At 35.9% G+C, this 27426-nt stretch overlaps 1 protein-coding gene and 1 long non-coding RNA gene across 3 annotated transcripts in view; one reads left to right on the forward strand and one right to left on the reverse strand.

Annotated features, from left to right (window-relative positions):
* MIB1 (MIB E3 ubiquitin protein ligase 1) overlaps positions 1-27426 on the forward strand; it is a 120377-nt gene that overhangs the window by 62684 nt on the left and 30267 nt on the right. Inside the window, exons 11-12 of the mRNA XM_036905783.2 lie at positions 9539-9736; positions 13167-13318. Of these exons, the coding sequence (XP_036761678.1) occupies positions 9539-9736; positions 13167-13318 (350 nt within the window). The remainder of the gene's footprint in view (positions 1-9538; positions 9737-13166; positions 13319-27426) is intronic.
* Positions 14983-26938, reverse strand: LOC118922734 (uncharacterized). 2 transcript variants are annotated; one of them, XR_008998315.1, is made up of 4 exons: positions 24632-26938; positions 24144-24314; positions 22802-23036; positions 14983-18465 (listed from the first exon to the last, which is right to left on the reverse strand). It is a non-coding gene; the product is annotated as an uncharacterized LOC118922734 (long non-coding RNA). The 2 variants fall into 2 exon arrangements; XR_005028865.2 differs by lacking the exon at positions 14983-18465 and having other exon boundaries at positions 19028-23036.

The raw sequence follows: 27426 nt of genomic DNA on the forward strand, positions 1-27426 counted from the left end.
TAAAAAACTTGGAAACAACCCAAGCGTCTGTCTATATATGAATGGCTAAGCAAAATGTGGTGTGTACACACAATGAAATATTATTCAACCTTTAAAAGGAAGGAAATTCTGACTCATGCCACAATGTGGATGAACCTTGAGGATATAAAACTAAGTGAAATAAGCCAATTGAAGAAAGACAAACACTGTATGATTCCACTTACAGGAAGTACCTTGAGTAGTCAAAAAATCATAGAGGCAGAAAGAATGATAGTTTCGTGGGGCTGGAGGGTGAGGAGAATGGGGAGTTACTGTGCGGTGTGTGTGAAGAAAGTTTTAGTTTTGGAAGATGAAAACAGTTCTGGAGATGGATGGTGATGATGGATGCATAGCCATAGGAATGTAATTAATATTACTGAACTGTATAGTTAAAAATGGCTAAGATGGTAAGTTTTATGTTATTTGAATTTTACCACAATAAGAAAAGCCTGACTGTGATTAGGGCATATTAGACATTCAACTCAGTGCCCATTTGGTTCTTACTAGTTAATATAGGCACTGTGGTATGTGCTAGGAATAAAGATGATTAAGACACAATCATAGAATATGGTGGCATGAGTAGGGCAGTGGAAATCTCCCAAAGCCATACACAGTTTTGAAAATACAACAAATACAACTGTTCGTAAAAGAGAGACCAGAGGATACAGTACAACAGCCAGGCTACATCTACATCTGTAAGAACTCAGCATCTCACGAAGGGGGTAAGATACAAGCCACAGCCCGGTGGGACCTGAGCGCTCCCCACACCCCAGCTCCCCAGCAGAAGGAAAGGAGTCGGAGCGGGGAGGGAGTGGAAGCACAGGAATGCTAAATAACCAGCTCTAGTAATCCGCATCAGGAGTGCAGACACACATTACATGGTATGCTGGATATTAGAGAAACGGAAAAGTAAAATCTGCGAGCGGGTCCTCTGCAGCTGGCTCCCCTGGGACAAAAGAAAAGCGAGTGCTTTTTGAAAGTCTTAAAGGGACAGGGGCCTCACAGCTAGACTGAAGTGACCCAGCACACTCAGCCCAGCAGGCTGGGAATCCTGAGGAACTTCAGGCGCTTCAGCCCCCTGGGTGGCAATGCAGCCTTGAGGCTCCTCATGGCAATAAGCCAGCGCGGCTCCATCACAGCGGCCAAATAGCCAGAGAGCAGCCCTGCCTGTAGCGGCCAAGCAGCTGGAGAGCGGCCGCATGCGCCCACAGCAACCACCAGAGTCTCCTCCCGGCGTGCAGCCACCCGGCACAGGCAGAGGAAGCAGGGGCAAGGCGTGAAGGGGCACCCTTCTCTCAGGAGAGCACATCCTGCACGCCTGCCACTACCCGCAGGGCTCTGAGCTATCCTGATGGTGACCCCGCCCACTGCAGTTCAGGGGATTAATCCAGAGGCTGCTCCAGGTGTGCGGGTAACAACTGACACAGGCAGTGGAGAAGGGCAAGGTGACCAACAAGTAGGAAGGGACTTTATTCTCCCAGCTGACACACGTACTACTACCTGCAGCTGCCTCTATCGCTATGAAAAGGCAGAAGAATTTGGTCCACTCCAGAATACCCAGACAACCCCTAAGAGAGGGCTTGGGTAGATAGATTTAACCAATCTTCCTGAAAAAGAATTCAAAACAACGGTCATAACCATGCTGATGGACCTGCAGACAAATATGCAAGAGCTAAGAGGTCAAGTCAGGAGGTAGATTACATAAATAAAACAATCTCTGGAAGGACTTAAGAGCAGACTGGATGAGGTGCAAGAGACCATTACTGGAATAGAAATCAGAGAACAGGAATACAGAGAAGCTGAGGCAGAGAGAGATAAAATGATCTCCAGTAATGAAACAATATTAAGAGAACTGTGTGACCAATCCAAACGGAACAATATTTGCATTATAGGAGTAGTAGAAGAAGAGAGAAAGGGATAGAAAGTGTCTTTGAAGAAATAATTGCTGAAAACTCCCCCAAGCTAGGGGAGGAAATAGTCTCTCAGACCATGGAAGACCACAGATCTCCCAACACAAGGGACCCAAGGAGGACAACACCAAGAAATATAATAATTAAAATGCCAAAATATCACAGACAAGGACAGAGTATTAAAGGCAGCCAGAGAGAGAAAAACAATCACCTAAAAAGGAAAACCCATCAGGCTATCATCAGACTTCTCAACAGAAACCTAACAGGCCAGAAGAGAATGGCATGATATATTTAATACAATGAAACAGAAGGGCCTTGAACCAATACTGTATCCAGCATGATTATCATTTAAATATGAAGGACAGATTAAACAATTCCCAGACAAGCAAAAGTTGAGGGAATTTGCCTCCCACAAACCACCTCTACGGGATATTTTTAAGAGAATGCTCTAGATGGGAGCACTCCTAAGGCTAAATACATGTCACCAGAGAAAATAAAATCACAGCAAAGAAAGCAGACCAGCCAAATACTAACTAAAGGCAAAAAATAAAATCAACTATTCACAAAAGCAGTCAAAGGAAACACAAAAGAGTGCAGAATAAAACACCTAACATATAAAGAATGGAGGAGGAGGAATAAGAAGGGAGAGAAATAAAGAATCATCAGACTGTGTTTATAATAGCTTACTAAGAGAGGTAAGTTAGATGCTTAGTGAAGAAGCTACCCTTGAACCTTTGGTAACCACGAATCTAAAGCCTGCAATGGCGATAAGTACATATCTTTCAATAATCACCCTAAATGTAAATGAACTGAAGGCACCAATCAAGAGACACAGAGTAATAGAATGGATAAAAAAGCAAGACCCATCTATGTGCTGCTTACAAGAGACCCACCTCAAACCCAAAGACATACACAGACTAAAACTGAAGGGATGGAGAAAGATATTTCATGCAAACAATAGGGAGAAAAAAGCAGGTGTTGCAGTACTTGTATCAGACAAAATAGACTTCAAAACAAAGAAAGTAACGAGATAAAGAAGGACATTACAAAATGATAAAGGGGTAGTCCAACAAGAGGGTATAACCATTATAAATATACATGCATGCAATACAGGAGCACCAACACATGTGAAACAAATACTAACAGAATTAAAGGAGGAAATAGAATGCAGTGCATTCGTTCTAGGAGACTTCAACACACCACTCACTCCAAAGGACAGACCCACCAGACAGAAAATAAGTAAGGACATAGAGGCACTGAACAATACCCTAGAACAGATGGATCTAACAGACATCTACAGAACTCTACACCCAAAAGGAGCAGGATACACATTCTTAAGTGCACATGGAACATTTTCCAGAATAGACCACATACTAGGCCACAAAAAGAGCCTCAGTAAATTCAAAAAGATTGAAATTCTACCAACCAACTTCTCAGACCACAAAGGCATAAAACTTGAAATAAATTGTACAAAGAAAACAAAAAGGCTCACAAACACATGGAGGCTTAACAACATGCTCCTAAATAATCAATGGATCAATGACCTAATTAAAATAGACATCAAGCAATATATGGAGACAAATGACAACAACAGCACGAAGCCCCAACTTCTGTGGGATGCAGCGAAGGCAGTGCTAAGAGGAAAGTATATAGCAATCCAGGCCTACTTAAAGAAGGAAGAACAATCCCAAATGAATAGTCTAAAGTCACAATTATTGAAACTGGAAAGAAGAAGAATAGATGATGCCCAAAGTCAGCAGAAGGAGGGAATAATAAAAATCAGAGAAGAAATAAATAAAATTGAGAAGAATGAAACTATAGAAAAAAAATAAATGAAACCAAGAGCTGGTTCTTTGAGAAAATAAACAAAATAGATAAGCCCCTAGCCAGACTTATTAAGAGAAAAAGAGAATCTACACACATCAACAGAATCATAAATGAGAAAGATAAAAATCACGATGGACCCCACAGATATACAAAGAATTATTAGAGAATACTATGAAAAACTATATGCTAACAAGCTGGAAAACCAAGAAGAAATGGACAACTTCCTATAAAAATACAACCTTCCAAGACTGACCAAGGAAGAAACAGAAAATCTAAACAGACCAATTACCAGCAACAAAATTGAATCGGTAATCAAAAAACTACCCAAGAACAAAATGCGAGGGCCAGATGGATTCACCACCGAATTTTATCAGACATATAGAGAAGACATAATACCCATTCTCCTTAAAGTCTTCCAAAAAATAGAAGAGGAGGGAATACTTCCAAACACATACTATGAAGCTGGCATCACCCTAATATCAAAACCAGGCAAAGAAACCACAAAATTACAGACCAATATCCCTGAAGAACGTAGATGCAAAAACACTCACCAAAATATTAGCAAACCGAATTCAACAATACGTCAAGAGGATCATACACCATAACCAAGTGGGATTCATCTCAGGGATGCAAGGATGGTACAACATTTGAAAATCCATCAACATCATCCACCACATCAACAAATAGGAGGACAAAAACCACATGATTATCTCCATAGACGCTGAAAAAGCATTCGGCAAAATTCAACATCTATTCATGATAAAGACCCTCAACAAAATGGGTATAGTGGGCAAGTACCTCAACATAATAAAGGCCATATATGACAGACCCACAGCCAACATCATACTTAACAGTGAGAAGCTGAAAGCTTTTCCTCTGAGATCGGGAATAAGACAGGGATGCCCACTCTCCCCACTGTTATTCAGCATAGTACTGGAAGTCCTAGCCTCAGCAATCAGACAAAACAAAGAAATGCAAGGCATCCAGATTGGTAAAGAAGAAGTGAAACTGTCACTATTTGCAGATGACATGATATTGTACATAAAAAACCCTCAAGACTCCAGTCCAGAAGTACTAGAACTACTATCTGAATTCAGCAAAGTTGCAGGATACAAAATTAATACACAGAAATCTGTTGCTTTCCTGTACACTAACGATGAACTAGCAGAAGGAGAAATCACAAAAACAATTCCATTCACAATTGCATCTAAAAGAAAAAAGTACCTAGGAATAAACCTAACCATGGAAGTGAAAGACCTATACTCTGAAAACTACAAGACACTCTTAAGAGAAATTAAAGAAGACACTAACAATGGAAACTCATCCCATGCTCTTGGCTAGGAAGAATTAATACTGTCAAAATGGCCATCCTGCATAAAGCAATCTACAGATTCAATGCAATGCCTATCAAAATACCAACAGCATTCTTCAATGAGCTGGAACAAATAGTCTTAAAATTCATATGGACCCACAAAAGACCCCAAATAGCCAAAGCAATCCTGGGAAGGAAGGAAGGAAAAAGCAGAGGGGATCTCGCTTCCCAACTTCAAGCTCTACTACAAAGCCACAGTAATCAAGACAATTTTTACTGGCACAAGAGCAGAACCACAGACAAGTGGAACAGAATAGAGACTCCAGATATTAACCCAAACATATATGATCAATTTATATATGATAAAAGAGCCATGGACATACAATGGAGAAATGACAGCCTCTTCAACAGCTGGTGCTGGCATAACTGGACAGCTACATGTAAGAGAATGAAACTGGATCATTGTCTAACCCTATACACAAAAGTGAATTCGAAGTGGATCAAAGACCTGAATGTAAGTCATGAAACCATAAAACTCTTCGAAAAAAAACATAGGCAAAATCTCATCGACATAAACATGAGCGACTTCTTCATGAACATACGTCCCCAGGCAAGGGAAACAAAAGCAAAAATGAACAAGTGGGACTATATCAAGCTGAAGAGCTTCTGTACAGCAAGGACACCATCAGCTGAACAAAAAGGCATCCTACAGTATGAGAGAATATATTCATAAATGACAGATCCGATAAAGGGTTGACATCCAAAATACATAAAGAGCTCATGCACCTCAACAAACAAAAAGCAAATAATCCAATTAAAAAATGGACAGAGGAGCTGAACAGACAGTTCTCCAAAGAAGAAATTCAGATGGCCAACAGACACATGAAAAGATGCTCCACATCGCTAGTTATCAGAGAAATGCAAATTAAAACCACAATGAGATATCACCTCACACCAGTAAGGATCGCCACCATCCAACAGACAAACAACAACAAATGTTGGTGAAGTTGTGGAGAAAGGGGAACCCTCCTACACTGCTGGTGGGAATGTTAACTAGTGTAACCATTGTGGAAAGCAGTATGGCCATTCCTCAAAAAACTCAAAATAGAAATACCATTTGACCCAGGAATTCCACTCTTAGGAATTTACCCTAAGAATGCAGCAGCCCAATTTGAAAAAGACATATGTACTGTTAGGTTTGTCGCAGCACTGTTTGCAATAGTCAAGAAATGGAAGCAACCTAAGTGTCCATCAGTAGATGAATGGGTAAAGAAGAGGTGGTACATATACACAATGGAATAATATTCAGCCATAGGAAGAAAACAAATCCTACCATTTGCAACAACATGGATGGAGCTAGAGGGTATTATGCTCAGTGAAATAATCCGGTCGGAGAAAGAAAGACAAGTATCAAATGATTTCACTCATCTGTGGAGTATAAGAACAAGAAAAAACTGAAGGAGCAAAACAGCAGCAGACTCACGGAAGCCAAGAATGGACTAACAGTTACCGAAGGGAAAGGGACTGGGGAGGATGGATGGGAAGGGAGGGATAGTGTGGGGGGAAGAAAGGGGCATTATGATTAGCATGTATAATGTGGGGTGTGGGTACAGGGAGGGCTGTACAACACACAGAAGACTTGTAGTGATTCTACAACATCTTACTATGCTGATGGACAGTGACTGCAATGGGGCATGTGGGGGAACTTGGTGATGGGGGGAGTGTAGTAAACATGTTCCTCATGTAAGTGTAGATTAATGATACACAAAAAAAAAAAAGACACAATCATAGCTCCGAAGAAGCTCACAGTCAAATAAAAATGATAGACTTGCAAATAAATAGCTATACTGTAGTGTGATTAATGGAAGGGGAGAGAAATTTTGGGAGAGTTGGCAAGTTCTATAGGAGAGGGATTGCCTGAGCTGAGTTTTAAAAGTTGTCTATTCTTAAGCCAGCAAACTGATGAATGAGAACATTGAAGTCTGGGAAGCAGCACATGAATAGATGGTGTGAAATAACTTGGTAAATTAAGAGTTTTTTACGTGAGGGAACCATGGCAGCAGATGAGTCCACAGAAGTAGGCTTTAAGAGCAGTTTTTTCATTATGTGGTAGTTATATTAAAGAGTTTTAAACATAAATTCTGTGTTTTACAGAGAGAATTCTTGTGTGTAGAATAGATTGAGGTAAGAGTAGGGTGTGTTACAGTAATAAGTCAGGTGAGTGACAAAACCTGAATTTGGTAGAATCGGAGAAGAGAGAATAGATCTGAGCATAAATGAAGGAGTAACAGCTGTAGAATCTGGTGCTTGCATGAAAGGGCTCAGGGAGAGGAAGTAGATGTGCATGACTTACAGATACTGTTTTTGTTGACCATATGGTCTGTGGTTCTATCAGCTTTTAAAAAAGGTAAGACTGGAACAAGAAGAGCAGGTGTTGGATGTTTGAGAAGAAAGAAGTGGGACAAGAGAATAGAAAGAACCAAGATAAGTTTTAGGTGTAACTTGAGGGCCCTTCACATACCTTTTAGGTGACATACTGAGGTCAGGTATAATGTTGTCCCTCAACATCGCATTTTCTGCCAGCATCAGAGACAGAATAATGGGTATATGTTTTAGGTTTTTTTTTCTTGGTGAGGGTGGTGGTACTAAGATGGAGTCAGAAGAAAGCCACAACACCTGTAAGTTATGGTCTTCGTGCAGCTCAGGTTTTCTAATTTAGAAGAATAACCTGGAAATAAATTTGATTGTTTCCTGGTAAGTTTTCCAAAATCTTTAAATTTTTCTTATGTATTTCCTTTTGACATATATATTGGGGTTTTTAACTTCTTAGTGTTTTTCTTAGACATAAGTAAATTGTTGATGATACCTGCCTAAAAGTGCTTCAGTAGCAGTTTGTTAACAGTCTTCACTATATGCTACACTTCATAAACAGTTGCTGTTTATATTCAGTGAGTGTTAGTGGATTGATAGTTTTTTAACTGAAGGAGAACCACTAGATATGCTTAAAAATTATAATATAAAATAAATGCAAATTGGAAGTTAGGAAGATCTTAAATCTAAGATTCTGAAATACTGAAGTGTGTTACTTCTAGAGAGGTTAATCACACACACACACATAACTTTTTTTTTTTAATGAAAAGCTTGCTTCTCTGGGATGTTTAAAGATAATGCTGCTCAGAGGCACAAGAGTTGAATCTTAAGTCTTTCATATAGTAGTTTGGCAGTTCCTTTATGCTCAAGGTTGTCAGGTAACACAAACTCCTAACTTGCTTTAGCTGTAATATTAGTAAGGTAGAAATACTGTTGAATCATGGTTTCCTGCCTTTTCAAGAATGGTTGTCCAATCATTGTGGACTCCTATGTGAGCGGTCTTACTTTTAACATCTGAGAAAATATGCAGGTCAAAGACTTTTGAATTCTGCAACTGCTTAGAATAAACTTTCTTTTATTTTAAATGTATTTAAATATAGTGTTTATCTGTGTTATCTTTGAAAAGGAATTCAAATAATCCAGAGTACCATGTGGATTTTCAAACTGCTTGCAAAAACTAGAGTCCAACAGGGGCTGGGACTGTGGGTTGGGAACCACTGCTCTGGAGAAAGTCTTAGAATAAGCTTACTTCTGAGTATTAAAATTTGAGATGTAACCTGGAATAAAGACAAATATCCTTTTAATACCCATCTCCACCTTGCATCTAGCAAGGTAATAAGATTTCTCTTTGGTGTGGACTATGTATATTATCTTCATGGTGTGGTACAGGCTTTTTTTTCCTTTAAAAAGTATTTTCTTAGCATTTGAAAAAAGTTTAAGCAGTTGGGTCTTCACCTCTAATCTCTTCAGAAATACCCTTTTTAAAGAAAGTACTACTGAATTGTTCTGAAATAGTCTTAGAATTTTGGATGCATGAAATTATTCTAGTTTGTGTTTCATTTTTATCTTGTAAGATGGTACTTCATTTTTTTCTGTTCTTGAATGTATTGAGAAAGTGTATGCCTGCTCACTAGCTAGAGATGACCAATGTTAACATGTTGATACATTTCTCTTCCTTAAAGCTAATTGAGGTAACACTGTCTGGCATCCTTTCTTATTTAAATCACTGTCCTAATGTTAGTATAATTTTTATGTCAATCCAATTGTCTTTGTAATTTTTTTTAATGGAAAAAAGGTTTATATAATTGTATCACAATTCAATAATTTCCTAATTTGCTAACCATCATGGCTGATGAGTTAGGACTAATGAAGTACTGAACTACTGCTATTAATTGTTGGTCCAATATATATACAACATGATATGTTGATCAAGTTCATCACTTACCTTTGGAATTAATCTAGTCAAATGAATCTCTATTTTGTTGGCTCCGTTTTGTTTCCTTTTTTCACACTAATCTGGTTCTTTATGAATTGTTACAGCTTCAAGCTTATTTTTCTTTCTCAAATACTCACTGATTCTGATTTAAATGCTGACATTTAGGATAAAGACGGAGATAGAGCCGTTCACCATGCAGCTTTTGGGGATGAAGGTGCTGTTATAGAAGTACTGCACCGAGGCAGTGCTGATTTGAATGCTCGGAACAAGCGCCGACAGACGCCACTTCATATTGCTGTCAATAAAGGTCATCTTCAAGTTGTGAAGACTTTATTGGACTTTGGCTGTCATCCCAGTCTCCAGGTAAAAACCTTTAAAGAAATATACTCTGCAAGTATTGCTAGAATTCTATTAAAGGGAAATACTAAGTACTGTGGTTAAGTATTCCTTTGTTACCAGTTGGGTTTTGTAGGATCAGTCATACTAAATAATACCAAAGGTATAGAATGTGATAAATTTGGCAGCTATTCCTTCACAAAGAAACCTTTTTGTGAGAACGTGTCAGTAGATCAGTTTTATATTGGGGGTTTGGGTGGGGACTTCTTTGATAAAATAAAAGCTTATGAGTTGATTTCATTTAATTTTATTGATCATGACATTGAACTTCAGTTTAAGAAGTGTAATAGGCTGTATTAGTTGTTTCATAACTGTCTAAATTATTTTAATTGTAGCTTAGTTTGTCTTACAGTCTAGTCTTGGAAAATATAGGGTATTAGGGTTGATTTACAGTAGGACCTAATTTTTGAAGTGAGACTCATCTAAGAAATGATTCTTCCTGTGTACAGTTTCAGGAACCACATAAATTAGATTGCATAGCTCTCAGAGAAATAATGAAGAGGAGGAATAATGGGACCTGGGAGTAAGGGTTTGAGAACTGGAGGAGTTGAAGATTTTGTTCAGCTAGTAGTTACAGAACCTAACATATCTGAGGTGCAGACACTTGGGGACTGACAGGTTGGGAACTGAGAGGCTTTAAGTAGATGACAGGGTAGGATGGTGGGGGGAAAGGTAGGGGATGTTGATTTGTTGAGGGAGAGGGTATTTATACCTGCTGCTTGGGTTTTTTGTCTGAAATGGGAGGCAAAGTCATCTGTTGAGAGAGTGCAGAGTGGAGGGTGTGGAAAGGATAATGGGAGAGAGTGGTGAGGGTTTGGAATAGCTACTGTGGGGACCAGAAGGCAGGACAGATCGGGGCCTGTGGAAGCTTATACTAACCATATTAAGAACCCCTCGCAAATTGAAGACTGAGTTTTTAGTGCTGCCAGGTAGGAGGATAGAAAAAGGACAGTTGGGTTTGTAGGGAAAACGGAAGTTTCTGTTACCAGAATCCTCCCCTGACCTAAACTACTTGCTGATGTAATTGGCCTACTGCTATGCCAAAGCTTACACACCAGTTGGCAATGAGACATTATAGTCGGTGTTACTGTATAAAGAACCTCACCCAGTGCTCTGCCCTCAGAACAAGGACAGATTGTGAACACCCCAGAGGCAGAGCGATAGCTGCCACAGTGAAAATAAAGCTTGGTATAAACTCTTTTATCCCTAACTTCCCTTGTTGTTATTCAGTCTCACCTAATCCAGAGTGAATTTGCCCAGGGGCAGTCCCCCTCAAGCGAGACAGGATTGAATGGCTTTGGGTATTTCTATAAGGGAGGGTGAATACATGCCTGGGATTGGCAAACTTTCTGTGAAGGGCCAGATAATAGGCCTTCATGCGGTTTCTATATTATTATTCAATGTTGCAGTTACAGCATGAAAGCAGCCATAGATAATACTAAGGCTGTGTTCCAGTGAAACTGTTTACAATGTCTTGCCAGTGGGTTTCAGCCCTGGGAAAGTTCACTGTGGATTCAGTAAGACCAAAAAATGACGGTGGAACGTTCTTGGGGTGAAAGGGTTTATACCCAACTTTATCCCCATGGTGGCAGGCCAGTCACTAGAATCCTGTTCACTCAGAGCGAGCCTGCATGCAGCAAGCCAGGCTCTGCCTCTGGACCTGTTTACCCCTGCAGCTGTCTCAGTCTCTGTCCTTGGCGCTGCCACCACTCCAGTCTAGTCTGTGCCCTCCTGCAGCCTTGCTCCTGTGCCACCGTGTCACCCAGAGCACTGGGTGGAGCTCTTTATATAGGGTCAATAACAACATATAGCCCACATGTTTGTGGTGAGCAAGCTGACTAGGGCCAGGTGAGAATCCTGCCCCTAAGAACCTTCACTTTGTCCACAACAACAATAGGTGTCAGGCTGGATTTGGCAATTCTGGTATATGTCATAGGTAAGGCTATATGTAACTTAACTGAAAAGAGTATATATGAAACTATGAAATGAATGAGGTTTAAATTACCCATTTATGCAGATGACTGATAATGAATAACAACTTACTGTTAAATCTGTTGATTAGTGAAAAAAAGCTTGAAAAAAAGACTGAGGCTGCTAACTTTCCTTTTACATTTGTTTCATTTTGAGGTAAATAGCCACTTTCCTGGTCTTTGAAAACATTTAGATTAATGATTCTCAACTGTTTGACTACACAGTATATTCAGCTGGGAAGCTCTGAAATACTACTAAAATGCCTGAATCTCCCATCCCCAGAGATTCTGATTTAGTTGTCTTGAGAAAAGCCTGGGTATCAACATGCTTTTAAGGGCTCCTCAGCAGATTCTGGATGTGCAGCCAACGTCGAGAATTACTGATTTTCACTTCATTGCTGTGAGGCCCTGAGACTGGTGTAGGGGGCTGGTATGGAATTTCAGGGCACAACAATTAATGGTAGGAGTATAGCACAACAGAATTTTTTTTTTTTTTTAGTGTAATTTTTTTTTTTTTGGAGAGGGCATCTCTCATATTTATTGATCAAATGGTTTTTAACAACAATAAAATTCTGTATAGGGGACTCAATGCACAATCATTAATCAACCCCAAGCCTAATTCTCAACAGTCTCCAATCTTCTGAAGCATAACGAACAAGTTCTTACATGGTGAATGGTGAACAAATTCTTACATAGTGAATAAGTTCTTACATGGTGAACAGTGCAAGGGCAGTCATCACAGAAACTTTCGGTTTTGATCACGCATTATGAACTACAAACAATCAGGTCAAATATGAATATTCGTTTGATTTTTATACTTGATTTATATGTGAATCCCACATTTCTCCCTTATTATTATTATTATTATTATTATTTTTAATAAAATGCTGAAGTGGTAGGTAGATGCAAGATAAAGGTAGAAAACATAGTTTAGTGCTGTAAGAGGGCAAATGTAGATGATCAGGTGTGTGCCTATAGACTAAGTATTAATCCAAGCTAGACAAGGGCAACAAAACATCCACGGATGCAGAAGATTTCTCTCAAAACAGGGGGGTTGAGGTTCTAAGCCTCACCTCTACAACAGCATTTTAAACTAACAAATTTTGGGGGCAGCCTTTTCACCTCATTAATTTTGTAATTAGCTGAATCATACTTAAGGGCACATAACTTAATTGACTTTTCCTTTTTTTTGTGTGAAACTACGGCATGTTTGTGTTTTCTGTCTAGATTGAGTATGAATTTATTTAATGTAATGAGGCTAATGTTTCTTGCCCACATTTTCAAATTTAGCAGCATATTTTGCTGATGGTTGTTAGGTATGGCTTCTGTTTTTGTTTAGTAGTTCAGTGTAAGTATTAATATTACATGTGAAGATTGATTGAAGAACTAATGAAAGTCTCTTCTAAACTTAAAAAAAAAAAAAAAAGGATTCTGAAGGTGATACCCCTCTTCATGATGCAATAAGTAAGAAACGTGATGATATCCTGGCAGTTCTTCTAGAAGCTGGAGCAGATGTTACCATTACAAACAATAATGGATTTAATGCTCTACATCATGCTGCACTAAGAGGAAATCCCAGGTAAAGATGTCATCTTTTATGATTTTATTTGCAGATTAAAATATTTTACTGTTGCTGGGTCTCTTTCTGATACTGATGAGGAAGTAATTTTGGCTTATTTTAGTATTTTAAATCATTTTAAGGTCTGTGGAAATTATATCAACTGAATAGGTCAGTTTTAGGTGATTGTTGTTAAAACTAGTACAAGTATTATGAAATGACTATTTAAATATATATTAAATATGGATATAAAGTAACAGAAGTATTCACTTATATATGAAGATTTAATTAAAACACATTCCATTTTGAGATTTTTGTTTCTTCAAAATCATTCTTAGGCTTTCCTCTCATCCCATGGTCCTATTTGCTTAGTAATTATTTTTTATTCTTTGGCTAAATAATTAAGTTACCTAAATTCTTTAAAAAAATTTTTTTTATTAAGGTATTATTGATATACATTCTTATAAAGGTTTCACATGAAAAAACAATGTGGTTACTACATTTACCCATATTGTCAAGTCCCTACCCATACCCCAATGCAATTACTGTCCATCAGTGTAGGAAGATGCCACAGATTCACTGTTTGCCTTCTCTGTGCTACATTGTTTTCCCCGTGACCACCCCCATACCATGTGTACTTAACATAATACCCCTCAATCTCTTTCTCCCTCCCTCCCCACCTGCCCTCTCACATCCCTCCCCTTTGGTAACCACTAGTCCCTTGGAGTCTGTGAGTCTGCTGGTATTTTGTTCCTTCAGTTTTGCTTCATTGTTATAATCCACAAATGAAGGAAATCATCCGGCACTTGTCTTTCTCCACCTGGCTTATTTCACTGAGCGTAATATCCTCCAGCTCCATCCATGTTGTTGCAAATGGTAGGATATGTTTCTTTCTTACGGCTGAATAGTATTCCATCGTGTATGTGTACCACATCGTCTTTATCCATTCATTTACTGATGGACATTTAGGTTGCTTCCATATCTTGGCTATTGTAAATAGTCCTGCATTACTAACTACAGTCACCATGCTGTATATTATAGCCCCATGAATTCTTATTCTCTGGTTCCATGTTAAGTTTTGTATCATGTTCCCTTCAAGTTTTTTGTTACTTGTTAGCTTCTTAGGATCACCACTAGAGGGTGAGCACAGAGAACAAAAGGATTTTATGCTATTGCTTGTTGTTACCTATAATATTGGTATATAATATAGGATGAAATGGCCATATTTTAGATTATGTTTTGATTTATGGTTTTCAAATTACAAGCATTAGAACACATTTTCCTTCGGCATTGTGAAGGAGACAAAATAGTGGTATGTGTTCCTGCCTTTCAGATAGATGATGATGGTGATAGCAATTACCAGGTGCCAGGCTTCTACTGAGTGCTTTACTGTCTCATTTAATCCTTTCAACAGCTTTTTGAGGCAGGTGTTAATCTCCTCTTTTTTATCGATGAAGAATATGGGGCTTTTGAAGAGATGAATTTATTTCTTCAAAATCCCACAGCTGACTACTAGAGCAGCTGGAACTTGAGCAGGGTCTATATGACTTTAGAATCATAACTTTTAACCACTTTATATTACTTTTTTCAGTATTATGGTCTGTCTGTGAGGCTCAACTGAAACACATGGATAGCGAATGGCTAACTAAATGTCTATCAATATGTCACCTTGCTGCCTGTGTGCTTAGGGTTGTCTTTGACTACCCTCTCAGCGATTTCAACTTCCAATTAGTTCTTAAATTCCATGTATTCTACCAGTCTTTCTAATCCATTCCATTCATTCTGTTCCCATTGTTGCTGATCTGAAGTGCTCACTGCTTTTACCTAGACTATTATAGTATGGTTCTAATTGTTCTCCTTGATTTCATTCTTATCTCTGATTTAACTTTCACAGTTACCAAGGTATCATTTTAAAGGCATAGTTATAATGGCTGCTTTCTCCTGTTTCCAAATCTTCAGTTGTTTCCTATTGTACATAGAATAAAATCTGTATATCTTGAACTTGGCATTTGAACTCATTTCAGGTATGTACTAAGCCTGTCTTTCTAACTGTCCTCCCACTAATTAAAATCCTTCAGCCCATCTTGCCCTTTAAATACATTTTTACTCCCCTTTCCTAAAATTGTCTGCTTTCTTCCTTCATTAAAATATTTTCTTTCATCAGGATGCTCTTATTCCCCTTCTTTATCTTGCCACCTTTCTTCTAGAGCTTGCAGATCTCATTATTGAAATAATTTTCTCTTTGCACATTATACTTCCTTGTTCTGTGTTTTTATTTTATTGCACTTATATTGTGTTTAGTGCTCTCTGTTAATGTGATGTATCTGTGATTCTTTCTGTTAAAATTGTCCACTCTCCTTTTCATCTTTTTATCTTCCACAATGTTTTGACTATTGAATAGGGACTCAATAAATGTTAGTCGTAATTTGATATGATAGTGTTAGATATCAAGACGTTAAATGACCAATTATAAAATAAACCCTGTAGAGAAACTGTTAGTTCAAATAGAGCAATTATTTCAGATTAGAATAGTCAAAAAGATTTTATTGAGGGAATTTAGGTTATAATATTGAATTGTAATGTTTAAGATAAACTGAAAATTGAAGCTCTGAGGAAATCATTACCTTTTAAATATTTTGTATTGTTTCACTTTATTGGGAGCAGGCAAAGTAATTTAATACTGCTAAGCCTGTACAAGGAGGAGAAAATAGACTATTTTCTTCAATTCTTGCATAAATCTTGAGAATTCTTCTTGAAAATATATAACGGTGACTCCTCCAGCTAGATAATTGGTGTCCGGTGACATTAAAAGAAAAGGGAAACTATTTTCATCCTACAACTAAGTGATGCTTCTGTTAAAGCTACATGACTTACTTATTCCTGTTTCCTTAAGATATTTTATGTAGTACTGACAGTACTTTGCCAGATAACCAGTGTGATTTTACTTGGACACTGAAGAATACCAGAAGATGCCACAACTTACATATTACAATTACTTGTAATTGCAAATTGTGTTGTTTTGAGTTCCTTTTTATTATGTTAAATTTCTTATGTTTAATTTCTTATTCTTAGAATTAGCTTTACCTTGTACTGGCGAGTGGTGTCAAAAGATGGAACCATTTTTGGTATACTTGGAATTATAAAAACAAGTCTTTGCCTATAACAGAGAAAACCAGATATAGTACATTATTATTTCTAGAACCTGATAAACTTAGCATTTTTGGATAAAATATTAAATATGATTAATAGATGTACTAACATCCTCCCCTTCCAAGCATTTTATAATTTATATATCTTAATGACTGTGTTACCTTGATTTGTAACATTTTAACTTGTTCTTTGTGATCTTTGTTTTATACTGTAGTTAACTTCTTCAGTATACTTACTTGGCTTAACTGTTGGAGTTCATGTATAGTCAAGTTTAATTGCAATTAATGGCACTTTAGTATAATCCTTACACTGTTCTTGAGGTTTTTTCCTGTCACTAAAATGTGTAAATTTTTTCTATAATAAGTTGTTTACATCATTGTGAGTATAATACCAGCACAGATATTTACTTACAATTATTGCACTTTATTTTTATTTAGTAATATTTCTGAAATTTGTATGTGCATATATATACATCTGGAATTTGTAAGTAACATACTATTCCTTAGCCTTTTATCCCTAATAATTTTCAGAAATAAGTAAATAACGTAGTATACTTAATAATTATTTGTTGTGCTTTTTAGAAAGTGTCATTTTCTTGATTATCGAAAATACGTCTAAGTGTCCTATATTTTTAAAGAATGTACTTTGAAATCTAGATTTCAAAGCCCCAGAGCAATGTAGATTCCAGATTTTAATGCTGATCTTGATTTTTCCTCATCATATAACAGTAACTGAAATAAAGACATTAAGAGAAAGAATTCTTTGGTTTTTTTTTCAGAATTATGGAAGAGAATATAAGTTCTCATTATGAGACACTGAGTGCTTTGGTCATGCTTTATAAAGTCTGGAGTGTTTTAGAATAGCAGTTACAATATATCTTAATATAGTAATTTTTTTTAATTTTAAGAAATCTTAACTAAGAATCATGCTGCTTGTGTATTCCTAGATTTTATATTTCTAGAGATGTTCCTCTAGAGTTTAGCCATATTATCTTTTCTTTTTGGATACAGAGGAAATTTCAGATTTACATGAAGAGCACAAATCATTTCTGTTGAAAATGAAAACTAAAAATTATGTGGATCAGCTTTAATCACATTACATAGGTACTTCTAGTGCATGTTTAGCTGTCTTTAAGTTTTTAGAACTCCTTAGGCATGAAAATAAATTAACACTATTCACTGTAGATCTGGCCTAAAGCAATTGATAGGTATTTTGTGACTAGTGATAACAGTATTATAAAGTTACTTTATAGTTATTTAGTATAAATTGAATATGAAAAGTAACAATAAAATATGAGTGAACCACATGATGTAATATACTTAACGTTTTCAAGTTAGTGCTACGATAAATCAGAGGCATTTGTTGTTTACTTATCTATCCCCATAAAGATACATACTCTTACTGGAATATGTGAGCTACTCTTAATATTCCCTCTAGACTGTTGTGATACCTTTAATTTTTTTAATTCTGAAATATGGTCTGGCAATTGAAACTTTGTTGAAGATAGGAAGATTTGATAATCTGGACCATATCTTATTTTTCTTATAAACTCTGAACATGCTGAGTGCTCTACAAAAAGTGGCTGAGTCTGTTAAATGGTAGTGTACTTATTGTATGTCCATTTTCTCTCATATGTGTCCTTGCAGCTACCCAAACACTATGTGCCTTATAATACTTAAATATATTTATGTGACTGGGATATAATATGAGCAAGAAGGCCTGCTAACCTGAATTTAAGTGATAAGATTTATTTACATATACTTGCCTTTGCCCATGTTCTTTTAAGGGATGAGCTTCACTTTGAAATAGGGGAATGATTAGGAGTTGAGGATTGTGTAAACATCTAGGTTTTTACACCACCACTTACCATTAGTAGCCATTATTACTTAAATGATTATCTCTGTTTTTGAAAGAACATGACATTAACAGTAGTTTTATTGCCATCAATAAGAAAATTAGAAGAATGTTGGATCACTTGCCTTTCCTCTTCCTTCATTTTTCTCTTCACTGGAGGAGGCCTGTGTGTATATTTTTTGTGAAGGACAAAAAAGACAGTGAGGAGAGTCAAAGAATGTTATTATTAGAAAAGATCTTTGTTTTACAATGGAGGAAACAACTTTGGATGGGGGGGGAATAGGCACACCAATAGAGTAGTGATGTTCAGCATTTTCTTTTGTTTTTGAGGGTTAAAAACTTTTGGTTCGGGGTTGGAAAAGCTAGATACTTACTGTTTCAGTCTCTCCACAAGGTATTCCGCAGTACCATCATGTTTTTTCACCTTACCAATCAATGTTCAGGTAAAAAGCAGTAAAGCTAAATGCTAATCCTGTGGAAGATAGTGACCCAACATTTCTAGAGTGTTATTTGATGTTATATTTCCTTTAACTTAAAACATGCATGTGTCCTTGTGAAATGCACTGTAGCATTCCTGTTAATGGTGTCAGGTGGGCTTAGGTGACCTTTCAGATGTCTTCTTCCTTTGAAGGAAGTTTTTTTGGTTTGTTTTTTTAATTTAGCATAGTCTACATTTCATTACCATTTCTTTTCTGGAGGATAAGTTTAATACCAAGAGACCACAGATAAGTAAAATTATTTTATTTGAAATCCTTAAGTTATCCACACATTTTTCATAAAGCTTTTTTTATGAACATTGTTAAACGCTATGGCTCTTGCAAGTAGAATTAAGAGTAACAAATTATTTCAACCACAAGCTGAGTAACTTAAATAATCTGAAAGTAGTTGACACGTGATTGATATCAACTGAAACGTTGACTGTCCCGTCGTAATCAATGCATAGCTACAGCTGGTTGAAGGGGACCAAATCCATTGAAGAGGCGATTTGGTTCCATTTTACCAGCTTTAGCAAAGCATTGTAGTGCGGCTGGTTGGGGATCCAAAACAGTTAAAATGCTCTGTATTTGTAAAATTATGGGCCTTCTACAAATGTTAGAGACTCTCATATCAGTACTTCAGTCGCTGAATGTAAAATTTTCTATATTCAAGGTGCTTTTCCTACTATTACCTGCTCCAATAGTGCAGGAATCTTTACCCTTTAAAATGTCGTTAATGCATTAAAGGATTATCAACGTACGTCTTTGTTTTTAACACCTCTGCTTAATTCTTAAATGTAGACAAGTAGCCTGTTTCAAAGCCAACAGCATTTAAAGGAACAAATAGACCTTGATTTATTTCAGAGTAATAATCTTTTCTATTTATCTCTAGGCAGTAAACCAAGGAAAATAAGCTAATAAGTTAGGGAATAGTACTGCTAGTCAGACCTTTCTACCACCGCTGCTTTTTTTAGTATTATACTTGAGGGACTAATGGCAAGTTGCTGACTGAGGTAGAGGAATGAGTAGCCTTAAGGAAAATACCTCTGCCCTGTGGTTTATAAATAGATCATATGTGTATTCAGTGTATTGCCTGGACTTGTGTTGAAAGGAACCACCATGTATGCCAGCTCATTTTTCTTTGTTTTTGCTTATGTTGTGTTACTAATCATAGGTTAGTAACTTAACCCTTTTAAAGCTCTATTTACTTGACAGAAGTCTGTCATTTTGGGTACAGATTGGCTACTTCTCATTATCAGTTTAATAATACATTAACTTGTGGTGATTGGCTACAGTTTATGAGTGTATTAAAGTGTACCATGTGAGTAAAACTTTAAAACTCAGTACAGCAAATTTTTGTTATAATGTGATTTCAGTATTGCATTTCAACATCAGGGAAAAGATGTTTTCTGTAATATACTTGCATAAGTAAAAGTTTGAGGAATTACAGTTTGCCTATAAGGTAAATGCTCTCAGTGAAATATAAAGAGTAAAGAAATAGTTACCGTTTTGAATTATGCTGGGAGAAGGTCAACACTAATTCAGGCAATAGTCTAACGATTCTCATATTAAGTATATTCTGCATCTGTTGCTTGATAAGTATCATGCTGCTACTGGCGAAATTAATGTAACTACAGTTCTTTCCATCATTTATTTTAATAGAAATGAAACAGGTGTTAAATTGCCTGGACTTAAGTACTGAAGATAGCAATAAAACTGGCTTCTATTTTTACTAGTTATATGGGAGCTGTGTAGCAGGTCCAGTTGCTCAAGTGTGCTTTTGGATGGCAGTTCAGTTTCATATACTGGCCATATCGGGGCAAGAAGAGGCCATGGAAAAAAAATAGTACAGCATTTGATAATGTCAGCATCTGTTATCCCTGTCAGAGAGACAGTTGAAATGTTTGAGTTACACCAGTGTCAGCAGATGCCCAGAATTTAATATGTACTCAGTTAAAAATGAACAGCTGATCTAAGTGATGAATGTGACATTTTAGAGTGATTGAAAATAGTGCTAGATATGTTAAGTTAAACCTGTAAGCTCTAGGAACAGTATATAATTTTCCTTTTAAAATGACAAACAGATGCACTCATTTTATTTTCTAAGGAGTATATATCCTTAATATTAGAGCAATACGATTCTTAGTCACTGGGATGTTTTAAAATAATTATTAAAAAGTTTTATTCCTATAGAATAATAAATATGATTGTTATTAAAACAATATAGTACTATTTGAGTAGTTTTATAGAGGAACCTTTTTATGATACATACTTTCAGTTGTTGGTATTTTAGGGCATGTAGAGTTAACAAATTTAACAAATTCAATATGAAGCATTACCATTCTGTTTGTGGATGATCAGAAAGAAGGTCTATGCTTAAGTGAGTTAGGCTTTGAACTAATTCTTTGAAAATGTAGAATTTGTAAAAATCATGAGCTTTTCATAATTTCTAGTAAACCTGCAATAACTTATGTGCTACTGTATCTAACAGAGTCATTCTCATTTAATCTGATGCAGTGAAAACTATCTTTTGACAACTATTTAGTTGTCTTATTAAACACAGAGAAAATTACAGTTAACCTTATAGCCATTTCTGTTCAACTTGTGACATAGAAAAAATTTAAAATTATTATTATACTTTTCATACATGTTTAAATATTCCATTGAAATGCATGTTTCTAGTATAAATACTATGTCTAAATAATAATAATTCTAATCATTTTAGAATTATGAATATTAGAATATATGAATTTAGTGTTAGTATTTCTTTTTTCCTAAGTCTTTCATAGTAGCTTAAAACAGTACTGCTAATAAAGTATTGCTAAGAGCTTTATTATTTACAATTTATTAATCTATAAGTATGTATTGTATAGAATAAATTTTCTGTAAAACCCAGTGATATTTTTATATCTAACGTACTAAAAATTGTGGTTCTAGTGTTTATAAAAGTTAAATTGTAATTGCATAGTACCAATAAAAGATGGTTATTTTATCTGTGTAAATTGGTTTCTTGACAATAGTGTTTTCATTTTATGTGTCTCCTTGGCAAAAAGCAAATTCAGGGAATATAGATAATACATTAATTTCTTTTAAATATCAGTCTGTTATCAGACTTAGAACTGTGGCTCAGAATTATCATTTTTCATCCATAAATCTTATGTTTTAATTTATTCCAAGTACTAGCATGACATTTAAAGTGGAGACTGGGTTAAGGACCTGATAAACTTGACAGGGACTTCTTTTTTTTGAGGATAGAATATTACTTAAAAGATAGCCTGTTAGAATTCTATGTAACTTTCAAAAAAGAAATCTAAAGCAGCAAAACTTGCTTCAGAAATTCCTGTAATAGTACACGATAAATTTATTAAACTATGAAGAATCCTGTTAAAATGTAAATGAACCCAACTTTTGTTATATCTTCTATTTCTTAACAAATCAGTTGACCCTACAAATGTGACTAAGATCGGGTTGTGGAGACAGAAAATAGGTCATTTGTATTCCTTATTCTTTTGTGCCAGTAATACTGTTTTTTTCTCTTGTATTGAAATTTTAATCATGTGGGTACTTAAAAAATGTAAAATGTAGCATATTTTGCAATTAAAATATTTAAAAGTTTTATCATTTTAAATCTATTGCAATATAACTTTTTCTTCACAAGATATAAATCTTAGTGACATTCAGTTTCCATCAATAAGTAGTAGGTACATTTTTATGGTGTTAGTATTGCCAAAGGCCATCTCTTTGATACTAGGTTAATTTACCTTCTGTTAGCTGAGGTTTAGTTCCCTCTTGGCAGTTTATTGCCTACCAAAAATACATACTTCTTTACATTCCATAGCATTGCATGTTCATATGGGTACATAAAGAAGTATGTACTCTGAGTAGGTGTTACTAAGTTGTTAGCTGTAAAAAGATGAAATATTTTATTTTCCAATTTGTTAGTAAAACATTCAGCTCACCGATGTAGAGCATTGGTAGATCATATGCAAAGACCATCAAAGACTAAACTGTATAACAAATTTACCTGAAGCATGGTGTAAGTGCCATTTATGGTTCCTTGTTCCTGGTGGACATAGGCACCTCTAAACACTAACCAAGTTATGTTGAACTTTGTCCTGGTTTGGTGGTTGTTTTTGCAAGAGATTCATACAGTCAATGGAGTTTTACAGGGTGTATTTCAGGAATTGGTAAGATAGCCAAGTATTTCTTCATAGTCTTCAGAGTGAATTTCTTTATATTTTGTAGTTTGCTTCTGTATCCTGCAAGTAGGTAGTAATTAGTTTGGTGCAAATTCTCTTTACAAACTAGATATTTTACAAACTTAACCAATTAGCCAACAAGTTAAGTACTTGTTCTGATGATATTTAGAAAAACCAGATCTTTTTAGAGTGTGAATGAACTGAATTTTTAAAGATGAGTTTTTTGTTAATGTTTCTTAAGTTCACAGGTAAGAACTCAAGATCTTTGGAAAATTTCTTTGTTGTCCCTTTATTAGTTCTGAATTTTGCACTTTGATGCTTCTGTTTAAGTACAAATTCAAGTAGATGTATAAATATCTAATTTTGGTGACTTTAGTTCTTTTGATTATTTTTTTTAATATAAAGGATAACTGTCAGAACAGTTAACTTTACCAAAGTCTCACTTAAAAGAACTGGAAGGTGTTAGCCTATGAGTACTTAGGTTTTAACTTGATCATTTTGCATAAAAAATTACAGTTGGTGAGTTGCCTTTAATTATTATGGCATTAAAAGGTTAATTTAAAAGAAAACGATAAGTCATTTTCAGATTTGGGAAAGAGGGGAAAAAAGGCAGGAAAGTAAAATTTCTGCAGCTTGTGATTAAAAAGCTAGTATAGCTGAGAGAGAGCAAATCAGGACATAGCAGCAGATAGCCCAGTACTACAGCAGTTTCAGCAGTGCAGCATTAGAATTTCACCTTGCACATTCTGATTTTTTTGGTCAACTATGCGTAAGCATTAAAAAATACTTTGTGATGTGCCAACTTTCTTTGTTGGCTAAACCTTGAAATGGAAAGTTAACAGTTTTAAAAAGGTAGCGTACTTTGGAAGCAGGTGTGATTTACTAGAGATGCAAAATCATTTAATTTGAAACAGTAAAGAGAAACAATAAAAACAAAAATCTTATGTAAATGGCAGCTATGGATTGTATGTTTTTGAGAATAAGAGGTATCTGCCATGATAATTAAACAACATTCCTTTTTACACTACATAGCTCTCCACTTGAACTCTGAAATTAGGCTGTGCCCAGATAGAATTTATCTATAAAAACATACCAAATCTATAATAGGTAAGCATGCAGAAAGGCATAAGCATCCTTAAAAGTACAGGCCTGGTAGTGCTTTGTTACCTTGTAAGCTTAGTGCCATGCAGCTTCTGCAGCAGGAGGAGACATAATGACCTAGAGAGTCACATCAGCAGCAGCCATCTCATCTTGATTGTTCCTTCACTCTATTCGCTGATTCAGCACTTTTCCTGAGCCAGGTGAAGTAAGGGGAAGTATCATTGCACAGAACCTCACCTTTTAAGATGAATTTGAAAAACAAATGAACAAAAAAATTAGTCATCTCTGCCCTCTCCCTTCCCCTTAAAAAAAAAAACAATAATAAAACTGAATTAAAGTTGGTCATTTGATGTGGAATGTCATATAACCAGTATTGCACAGATAATGAATACTTTGTATTTGCTGTATAGAAAGTTCAGCAACCAGGGACAGTTGCTACAGCAGCCAAGATGAACCTTGCTTATTTTGCAGATGAAATACTTCAGAAGAGGGGGAGAAGTTGTAGAGGAAGTTAATTTTATAATCTAAAAAAGACAAAAAACAACAAAACACACCTCATTCCCCCAAAGTAACTGTAGACATTCACCCTATTTTCCTTTGCCACCAGAGTACACTGGTTCTTCTGACTTCTCAGGAAACATTCTGTATCTTTCTTGCTGTGAGGTTTTTTTGGTTTTTAGTTTCCAGGATTAAATGGTAGATTTGTATTGAAGCTACCTTGTCATATCCAGAGGTCAAGTCTGCAAGCAAGGTCAGAACTTCCACATGGTCACTACAGAGGTTAATTTAGATTCTTCCCTCAGTGGCCACAGGCTAAACTGTTACAGCTTTATAGGCAGCTAAGCATTTGAAACATGCACTCCCAGGCAAACAGGCTCTCTTGTGCCTCTCTCTTCCCTGACCATATTTAGTCAACCATAGCAAAAAATAGTCTCTCAGCTGTCGATTGTCGATCCAAAAGCTGAGGAAGCTCTCTCTTGCTTTCTGCCTATTGATTGTTCATCCTGTGGTCCAAACACTGCTTTGCCGTTTGTCCTGCCCTTTTTTTTTTTTTTTAAAAGCACTGCCAAATAAAGCGGTCTCTCATGTTCCCACTTACATTTCCCAGATTTTCACTGAGCTTGCGCTGAGACTAGAAAAGTCTGATGCGGCTGTCACTATACTTAGAAGTGCTGCAGAGAAAAAAGGAAAGAGGAAAAATACTACCCTGGCTCATAGCAAGATAGTCTTTAGACACAGATATGGAACAAGTAAAATCCCTCTGCTGCCAAAATGTATCTCAGCCTGATTTTTTGTTGGTGAAAAATATTATTGATGACATTTTATATAGCTAAAGGTCCAAAGGAATTTTGTAGGGTTATCTTTACAGCCAGTTGTTTCTGTATGTGCTTTTTAAATTTAATGAACAATGTTTGAATGGAAAATATGTAGAAATGGTAAGTAGAACCTGTATATTAAAGATAGAGTAACATCATTAGGGAAGAAGATGGTATAAATGAAATTTTGGAAACTCTAAAAACTTTTAATTCAGTGTCAAGTTAATTTTTTCTAATGCTTATGTGAAAAGTCTGGAACTCGTGAGTAATTGTGTACTTTTATATTGAAACTATACATACAGAACCATTAAAATGCATTCTAATAAGTTCTATTTCATTTTCAAATGTGAAGTGGTTTTTTCCTCCCTTCTGCATCTCTATTCCTATTTAATTTTCTGAAATAGCTTTTGGGTATGATAATTTAACACTTTACTAAAGACTGAAATAGTTACTAATTTGTTGTATGACTTTGCCTCATAGTGTATGTCTCAAAGGAAAAATCTTTTGTTCTAAATTTTACTAGAATATTCACAATAAATTTTAACACTGAAATTTATTTTTTCTAACCAAGGAGGAAAAAAATATAGCATCAAATCAAACAAACCTGTGGAGATACAACTTAGGATCTTAAAAACCTAAAAATGCCCAAAAGAAACCAACTAGACCTTGTTCTTAATTTAAATATATTCTCTTAAGATTGATTCAGTTAAGAGTCAAGAAAAACCATTATCGGTTTTCTAGGCTCATTCTCCTACAAGGGAAGTTTGTCCTTGACATTTTTTTTGACTTTAGCATTTCATACTGTAGTAGTAGAATTATTGTGGATGGCTGTTTTAAAACAGTGACATAAAGAATGCTTCTGTAGATACTTGATAATTTTAAAGAGCTAGCTTTCCTAGATGCTGAAACAATTTTACACATATCATCTCAGAGTGTAAGGTTAATTTTCAGTTTCTAAATTGCCCCATTTTTTCTAACCATTTTGTAGCAGTGAACATTTTTGTTGTTTTAGCAAATACATACCTAATATATTAAGTGCCAGGCGCTCTTCTAAGCCCTTTAAAATTTTCATAACCCTATGAGATAGGATTTGTGATCCCTCTCACATTTTGTAGATTAGGAAATGAGGCATAGAAATAAAGTAAACTGCTTAAGTTGCTAGTCATTCAGTTTCTTAATGCCCAATTTTGAACCTATATAGTTTCGTTTCAGACTCTGAGCTCTTCATTATTCCATGCTGTTCCTCTGGTTTGTAATGATGAGATCAGTAAGGGAATTACTACTCCTGGGGACTTTAGCATACACCAGAAATACAGTATGTTGCTAATATCCTTGCCTCAGTATTTTCAGAAAATGTTCATTTGATTTTCTTTCTCCATTCATTCCATTCAACAAAACTTTTAACTCCTTGTACTAGGTACACAAAGGGAATATGAAGATAACTGAAGTGGGCTTCTGTGGCTTACAACAGAGAAGGGAGATAAGAACTGACCAGTCATTTCATAGATAATTTTAGCTGTCTAAACACCCAAACAACTCTTCTGCAGCCTTATTGTCATTGTGTATATCTCATTTTGAGCTAAATTCCACTATGTTACCAAATAGCTAATCAGTTAAGGCTAAATCAATGAACCTTTAATTATGGTATCTGTCAAAAAAGTGTTTGTGGGGGAGAAAAAACACACCAAAGAATTAAAAAGATCTTTGTAAAAATATTTGTTCACTGCAGTTTTTCCATCCAGCTGTAGCTGGATGAAAGAAAGCAAAGCAAAGCCACTTATTAAAGTGGTTACCACAGATAGCTTTTTGGTCTCCTTTTAGAAGCTGCCTAGACTTCTTGTCTGCATATATTCAGATAGGGGTGTGTACTGAATAAAAATGTGTTTAGAATATTACATACTAACCTGCTTTTATAGTGTGCCCCTAAGAACTACTTGGAATTGATCAATCCATAAAGTTCCTTTATGGATTCTGTGCTAACGTGCTTTCTTATTTGAGGAATTGTTCTTTAGCAAGCATTTATTGAACACCTA

This window comes from Manis pentadactyla, chromosome 6 (assembly GCF_030020395.1).
Source record: "Manis pentadactyla isolate mManPen7 chromosome 6, mManPen7.hap1, whole genome shotgun sequence".
Lineage (NCBI taxonomy): Eukaryota > Metazoa > Chordata > Mammalia > Pholidota > Manidae > Manis > Manis pentadactyla.